General features: G+C 35.6%; 1 protein-coding gene across 1 annotated transcript in view; it reads right to left on the bottom strand.

Annotated features, from left to right (window-relative positions):
- Positions 1–380: 380 nt before the first annotated feature.
- LOC148946675 (U3 small nucleolar RNA-associated protein 15 homolog) overlaps positions 381–8,857 on the bottom strand; it is a 62,994-nt gene continuing 54,517 nt past the window's right edge. The window contains exons 9-10 of the mRNA XM_089097080.1: positions 7,568–7,701; positions 381–630 (exon numbers count right to left, since the gene is read on the bottom strand). Coding sequence (XP_088953206.1) covers positions 386–630; positions 7,568–7,701 — 379 coding nt within the window. The 3' untranslated portion in view covers positions 381–385. The remainder of the gene's footprint in view (positions 631–7,567; positions 7,702–8,857) is intronic.

Here is an 8,857-nt window from a genome sequence, read left to right as displayed (position 1 = left end):
ATTATTCCGTATATGAAAGGGGCTGTTCCCTCCTCAACGCCTTGCTCTTTACGCTAAAATTTTAATGTTTAACAAAAAAAATTTGTGACAAAGAGTCTAACTTTAAACTTCCAACTCAGTCATTCAAACTTCCAGTCTTTAAACTTCCAACTCAGAACGGAAAACAAGTTATCATTCGGTTTTGCAGAATCTGTCAAATATAGACGCACTTTTCGCCTAGTACGAAAAGAGTTGTTTAAGTGCAGTTACACTTAACGTATACTTAATGTAGTTAGACTTAACGCAACGTAACTTAACGTAACGAAGCTTAACTTAACCACTTAGCATAGAAAATTCATACGCAGTGCGGAAGCCACATCTTGTAGGTAGAGAAAAAAAAACATCATTATCGAATATTTATTGCATAATCAATAGACAAGGCATTATCAGAAGGTGTTAAATTCACATCTTTGTCAATTGTAATAGTATTTTCATCATATGTGTATAAAGATGCTGTACTCATGATCATACCCAGACTGCCTTGTAAAACCATCAACTCTTTCATATAATATTCCTCTTTTTCTAAGATCCCTTTCAATTTGTCCATTAATTGCAATACTTCACTTGATAGAGTACTATCCTCATATATATCTGAAATATAAAAAAATGAATGTCAATATACACAACAGAAGCAATTTTCAAAATGTATTTTTGTAAAATACAAAATGTATTTTTCAAAGTTTAGGGGGAGAGGGGAATAATTTTGTTATTTTGTTCAATTTTTTCAATGAAAATACCGTAAAAGGCATTTTTTAAATGCGACTAGAAAAAAGGAATTTTTCAAAATCTAGGTGGGGCTTGTCCCCCATCCCAATTGACGCCACTGCTCCGGCTTGGTTTTGTATGGAATCATGACTTAGCTTTTTTTTTCATGGATAATTAACGTAAAAATAACAGTTCAGTAGGGACAAATTCTTGTATGACAGTGAAACAACAGAAAAATCTCTAGATATTTCGGTTATATATACAGTGGCCGTCATAAGCAGTTAAAGTGATCTATGATTTAGTATGGGTATAATGTGACCCAACAAGTATATAACTATATAAACACCCATAAGAGACAGTTTATCTGCTGATGACGGCCACTGTGTATGTGGCCGAGATATCTAGATTTCGTTGTTGTTTCACTGTCAAATAAAAGGATTTTTCCTATATGAACTGTTATTTTTACGTCAGGGAAAGGCAGAGTGGTTTTCGAAAATACCTACGTCGGATAATTAACGGCTATTTATGAAATAAATAGCCGTTTTCAGCTTAAATTTCAGCTAAGCTGAAATAAATCAGCTAAGATTTATACTAATTTAAGCTGACCATTTTGTTAAAATTCGTTGATTGGTCGGTAGGCTAGTAACCCGCCACCGTAAAAACTAATTACTCAAGAAACAGCAACAGATAGCCTCGGATTGACTTCTTCTTCTTCTGTGATGACGACTAATGCACGCCCCCGGACAGGATTCTTGAAAACGGCCGAGTGCTTCCATATTGGATACTGGAATGTTAGAACAGTTAATCAAGAAACACAGCCAGGGAAACTCAACAGTGTTATGAGAACCCTTGATAAGTTCCGTATTGACATTGCTGGACTTTCTGAGACCAGGCTTACTGGTTTTGGGACTTTGAAAACTGAGATGTACCACATCTTGTATTCCGGACTTGAGACTAGAAAAGAAGCAGGCGTCCCAATGGCACTAAGTAATCGGGCCAAAAAATGCCTAGTGGACTGGGAACCAATTAGTGAGCGGATTCTTTGTGCCCGTTTCGCCACTTCACAGGCCAAATTGACAGTTATTGTAGTGTACGCCCCAACGAATGACGCCTTTGATGAAACCAAAGACGACTTTTATTGTGTGTTATCGGTTGTTGTTGCAAAAACGCATCGTCATGATATTGTGACTGTGGGTGGGGACTTTCATGACAAAGTTGGAGGTGATGCTTACTATGCCCCAACTATCCTCGGCAAACATGGACTGGGGGAAATTAATGACAATGGTGTGCGACTAATCGATTTTTGCGCTATTCATGAACTTATCGTCGCCGCAACATGGTTTCCACATAAACAGATTCACAAGTATACTTGGAACTCGCCTGATGGTGTAACACGAAATGAAACAAGTTTTCCCTTCTAAGGGACGAAGTGTCGCTTGATAGTCAGTGGGAAAAAATTGCAGAAACCGTGAAAGAGGTCGCACAAGAAGTTTTGGACTACAACAGGAAGAAGAAAGAGCAGTGGATATCTGAAAGTAGTTGGGATATTATTGATCAAAAAGCACAACTCAAAATCCTCGTAGATAAGTATGACCATAGCACGACTTGTTCTAGAGAATATGTAGATAACCTGAAAGCGCAGTACAAGCGTCTCCATAAGCAATTCAAAGCAGGAACCAGGGATGATAAGAGGATGTACTTAGAATCTATCCCCAAACAAGCTAAGCTAGTCGCTGGACGGCGAGGTATCCGTACTGTGTATGCCACAGCGAAGCAGTTATTGGGTATTTCAAAGGCATCGTTGACCCAAATTAAAATTAAATAAGGCCTCTTATTAACCCAGACTGAGAACATAGTCCAACGCTAGAAGGAACATTTTAGCGAGGCACTAAATCCGATACCTCCCAACACTACTTTAAATGTCCTTGAAGAACCATTTTTTAATGTCGGAGTATATCCGGGACCTGTCATGATTAGTGATTTCACGGAGGCCCTAAAGACTTTGAAAAAACGAAAAGACTGCAGGCAATGATGGAATATCACCAGAATCACTGAGGTACTGTAGAAGCGCCCTAGCTGAACCCGTGTTATAACTTTTGTCCCATTTTTGGGAGGAAAAATAATCCTTAATGAATGTTGGAAGGCATTAATTCTTCAAAAAAGGAAAAAAGACAAAATGTGATAATTTAAGAAGTATTAATTTGCAGTCTGTTGGTAGTAAAGTCCTGTGCCGAAAAATTCTTTACAGGATTCAAAAAAAAGTGGGGAATGTGCTGAGAGAAGAGCAGCACGGATTCTAGCAGGCCAGATCATGTCGGGACCTGACATTTAGCCTGAGAGTCCTGTTGGATGAGTCCAATGAATGACAAGCTCAGCTACATTTAGTATTTATGGATTTGCTCAAAGTCTTCCACTCGATATATCATGGAACCATGTGGAAGATATAAGTACTCTATGGAATTCCGACCAAAATTGTAAACATACTTAAAGCGCTATATCATGATATCATGTGCACAGTACAGACAGAGGGTGGCCTAACGGAATGGTTTTCTTTTAAGTCAGGTGTAAGGCAGGGCTGCATTCTATCACCATTACTGTTTGGCATAGTGATAGATTTTGTTCTCAGTAGATGCACTTTTAGTGGCGGTCTACAATTAAATCCACTGAGAGAACTCAATGATGGTGATTTTGCTGACGATGTTGCACTTATTACCCACGACCCAGAAGATATGCAACGCAACATTAATGAACTCGGTCGTATAGCAAATGCTGTCGGACTCTCCATAAATACTAACAAGACCAAATCAATGTCGAATGCAGTCATACCTGACTTGGCCGAAGGACTTTCGGTTAACAACGAGGAAATTGAGGAAGTGATAGAGTTCATGTATCTCAGCAGTATTCTTACACAAGATGCCAATTCTGAAAGAGATATACTGTGCCGAATGGTATTGGCTGGGTCTGCTTTCAGCTACCTTAGAAATGTTTGAAGAAATAATAAATATTCCCAGAAGCTAAAGCTTAGAATTTATAATAGCAATGTGGTCTCCGTCCTTTCGTGCGGCTGCAAAACTTGGAGCATCACTGCTCAACTAGAACGACGACTCCAGGCATTCGACAACAATTGCCTAAGGTCTATCCTAAATATACATTGGACGGAAAGAATACGAAATGATGAAATCTATCGTACGACAAATCATACCCCCATCCTTGATCTCATTAGAAATCGGCAATGGATGTATTGGGGGCATATGGTGCGAATGGGGTATGGAAGGCTGCCGCACGACGCATGGTGTTGGACACCCCCCGGTCTCCGCAAATCAGGGAGACCGAAAATGACCCTTGGCAGGTCGCTAATGAAGGAAGCGAAGCTGGCGAGGTCTTCGTTGAAGGAGCTATGGTTGAAGGCTCAGGACAGGTCGTCGTGGCGAACCACTGTTGCTGCCTTATGCGCCCCCAGGCGTAAGAGGACCTAAGTCTAAGTAAGTCTAATTCATGAAATAAACAGATATTTATGCACAGCGGATGACAGGCTTAGAGAAGGCAAAAATGTAGCGTACACTCTGTAGTGAGGACAGGAGAAAAATAGCTTCCCATTCCAGTCACCCTCACCAATTGGATTGGATAAGTATTCTTTGCTTTGCAATAGATTTCGCTTGTCTGCGACCTCGATTTTCATTAGATATGCGGACAGGTTGTCTTAAATTAGACTGGACGAAAATATTGATTGAGTCTTTTAATATTAAAATATTATAAATTGGGCTTAAGTAAATACCTCCTGTGTCTATTTATCCAAAATAGAGGATTGGAATACCTATCCAATCCAATTAGTGAATTGTCTTTCATTTATTTCTGGTTGGTTTTTTGATTCAGTATCTTTTCTCTTCTTGTAGAGATCACTTCAAAAGGTCAGATTTTTTTTTTGTTTCTTTTTTTTATGAGCACTGAGGAGTGAGGACGACTTGGCGTAGTTCCTTGTCGAAATATTTGCTTGTTTTTCGTCTTTATATTTTCCTACTGGCTGACAACATCCAAGTTTTTTCTCACTTATTTGATTTTATTTTTCATTTATTATATCTTCTTGTTTCTTTGTTTAATATGTCATGTAGAGCCAGTGTGGTCTTAGAATGTATTAACTATGGGAAATAGACGAAAACGGAGAATAAGCGCAAATTCTTTCATTCTGATACATTTTTTTTAGTTTTCGTCTTTTTTTAATGCTTTTTGTTGCCATGTTTTTATTTACAGACTTTAAGCTACTGCTTTTAATTTGTATTAGTTCCCTTTTGTCGTTTTTTTTTGTTGATGACCCTTCTTAATTTACTAGTTTTATCAGTTTTGTCTAAATACCCTAAAAATACTGGAACTGGTGCAAAATATATAATATCGCACCATGGAAATTTATCAGCACCAGAAACCTTAACCCATCAGCAATAAAGAAAAGACGTCCTTTCAGACACCATAAAACTTCATCGTCCGAACAAACGAAAAGAACCTAACGCAAATTCTTTAGTGATGACTGGGAAAAGATATCTCCCCCTTCCCCCTAACATTTAACTCGAGTTTTAGATTTTATACCTTTTGTTTTTGATTGTGACCGCAATTTTTTTGTAGTCACTTTTATGAATCACTTACTGTAGAAAATAAATATATCCTAATTAAATTTTCACACTAAAGTTATATTTGAATTACGTAGTATACAGATTGTAAGACATTAATTAATCAGCAGTAGGCTACATAATATATTAGACAACACCGCCTTTCCATTTGATTGAAACGGTAGCTTAATTAAACGGTTCTAATTAAAACAGATAGCAAAGAAAAAACTTTTCCGTATAAATACAAAACAAAAGTGAAAATATTTCGGGTTCACATCCGGAACCCTTAATCTACCCGCAAAAAAGGAGAAAAAAACAAACAACTTAAACTAAAAAAATTAACAAATAGGCTACTAGAAAATAACATAAAAAATGAGAAAAACACAAAAACACTACAAAAAAGAAGAAAAACCAAAGGGATTCAAATTCACGGTTAATATTTTTGGAAAACAATCCCATATGACTATCAAACATAAACACAGATCGGAAAAACTGCGATACACTATTGTGTGTGTCCGTATTTTTCTTTCCCATACGATCTCCTCATTTTAGATATAAACATAAACACAAGACATAACATAAACATAAACACAAGACATAACACATTTTAGATTCAAAAATTTTAGATACAAACACATATACAACAATATTGTGGAATCACACAATAGTATGCATCAGTTTTAATGATTTGCATTTATGTTGATCATTAATTGGATTTATTTTAAGAAACTACACCTATGTTGGTTTGAATATGTGAGAAAAATATACAAACGCTATGCAAAAAAAGAAAGGACGAAAGGAACCCAGATGCAATAAACTTATAAACTTTACCATATATGATTTTCTTTCTTTCTTTTCTGTATAGCGTATGTGTTTTTCTCATATTTATGTGATTTTTTTTTCATTTATCTAATCAACCTTCTTTTTTTTTATCCTTTTCCCAGTCGGTAAAGACTTCCAGACGTGAAGCCAAAAATTTGAATTTTTATTAATATTTGTATGAAAAAGATTTCCTTTTTCTCATTTCATTACCTTAATTAAATTTTTTACCCGTCATTATAATTTACTTTCAGAACAATTAGCAGTGTATCTATTAAAATAAATCACATATATTTTCTATAATTAAACTGGGAAATTGTATTTGGGGTATTTAAATAACTGAAAATTCTTTGAATTTATATAAAGCGGCCAAAAAATGAAAGTTAGGATTCCGTTTTAGTTTTGTTCTGCAAGAATACTGAAAATGGTACAAAATTTATAATCTCGCACCATAGAAATTTATCAGCACCAGAAACCTTATCCTATAAGCAATACAAAAGAAACTTCCTTTCAGACACCATGAAATTTCATCTTTCTAAAGTAAAAGGGATTCCTCTTTTATATTGTAAGGTTCGACTTCAAATGAGACGTAAAAATTCAGCTATCTTTTAAAAGTTAGTAATGGGAAGAGGTTGTGCTGAAGCTAAGGGAAAATTTTATGTTTATTCCATCCGAAATCAATACTAACACAGCTTTTTCGCTTATTCTGACCAGTAAAAGAGGGTGGAGTATTGCTTGGTCGCTAAGTTCTAGACCGTCTTGAAAATCGCCGGCAGGTGGCTCACTCATGACCTTTTTGAGCAACTAAAAGTTAGATGGCAGCATTGTGTACAGAAGAGTTGTAAAAGTATATAAATTTCCATGGTATTCACTTTAAAATGGTTACATACTTCGTCAAATTTAGTACTGTAAAGCTAAGTTCAGACAGAAAGGGCTTCGACAAAATCCTTTAAAAAATTTTCTACTTTTTAATTTCAAATTATTTGAACATATCCTATAAGGTTGTCAGAAAGATCTTACGGTTTTTAGTGCCTTTTACTAGAGAAATATATAAAAATTATAAGATGTTTTAGAGAATTTTCAAGCATAAAATAGGAACAAAATCCTTAAAGGATTTCGTCAAAACCCGATGGGTCTGAACTTAATATAAGTCAATATATTTATTTTAAATCAAAACAATATCTCAAGGCGCCGGAAGTACGTTACCGTACAAGATTACCACAGACGTTAACACAGACATTACCAAAGACGAAGTCAAATAAGTTTCCTTAAAAAGAAATGCTCTATAGTAACAAGCTTGTTTTGGCTTATTTAAAGTATTCCTGACGGTTGGTAATTACAAGGAAGGATCATAAAAGACGTTACTGACGGACATAAAAGAGAAGAAAGGATTGAAATTTGTTTACCTAAAACAACTGTTAAAAGATCCATGGCGGTTCTTGCATAATCTGGATGAGTTATATTCAAATTTATAAATCGGAGTAGAGGAAGAAGCTGCTTCGAATCTCGGCCAGCTACAGCCTGTGCCAAACCTTGTCGCCTGCAAAAATAAATATTAAATAGTGAAGGGGATCCGACATCTTAAAAAATTGTTTTATTTCGTCAATCGTAAACTTTTATTTTTATTTTTTATGGGCATACTATTTAGAATTAATTTGGCGGTCTAGATAAGATAATATTTATTTTCCAAAGACTATCACAAGCTCTAATAGAGCCGAATTCGCTTCATATGTCAAAAAGAAATAGACAAAGCAAAACGAAGAAACAAATAATACTGCAGGAAAAGGAACACCGATCAAGCATAAAAATGGTCGATAAGAATTTAGCAAATGGCTACAATAGAAACAGAAAAATAGAAGAAGGGGTGGGGGGTAAAAGAAAATCGCAGTCAAGAAGAAAAACATTGCCGAAATCTTGTTCAAGGTCAAATACATAAAATAAAAAAAAAAACACTTAAAATCAAGCCAAATTAGCTGTCAAAAGAAAGAAATACATTTAAAGGTAAAAAGAATTAAAATTAAAGGTCAGAAAAGAAATTTAACATAAATTAAGTATCAACAAAAGGGAAAATAAAAGTGACAAAGATAAAGAGAAAAAAATGACGCATGATTATTGTGAGCATACACAACAACTAAAATAAGGGACGGAGGAGTTAATTTTGCTATAGCTATAACTTGGTCTAGCTATAACTTGGACAGCTTGGATAAGAAATCCAAATAAATGACAGAAAGGTAAGACCCCAATTTTACCGGGAATCTTAAAAACAATTAAAATTCTCCCGTTTTGTACCGGAGATAGAGATATTCGGTTTTAACAAAGCTAACATCGTCATAAAGTGTGAATCTTGTTTCTTCGATTAAACGGGGCAGAATTTTCTCTTTAAAGGGCAGTCCCTAAAATGATCTAGCATAACTGCTTGGAAAACGGTAAAAATAAGTTCAAAGAAACTTTCTTTTGAGTAACTTGATCTTCTTTGGGGTTCCCCGTGGGGCCAGACGCTTTGACTGAAAAACTCACTGACAAACGGGAAATTAAATTTGCACCGACTTTTCAGTCAAATTTCAAATTTGAACCACAAATTTTCGACAGTTTTCACTGATAGTTAGGCCTTGAGAGAATTCACTAATAGGCCCTTTGTCTTTGAGACGATCAGCTAACACTGAGGCCCATAAAATGATTTTTAAGATATCAAATCC

Source organism: Artemia sp. Qi Xiang Cuo, chromosome 11 (assembly GCF_049724085.1).
Source record: "Artemia sp. Qi Xiang Cuo chromosome 11, ASM4972408v1, whole genome shotgun sequence".
Taxonomy (NCBI): Eukaryota; Metazoa; Arthropoda; class Branchiopoda; order Anostraca; family Artemiidae; genus Artemia; species Artemia sp. Qi Xiang Cuo.
This window is presented reverse-complemented; position numbering and strand designations above follow the sequence as displayed.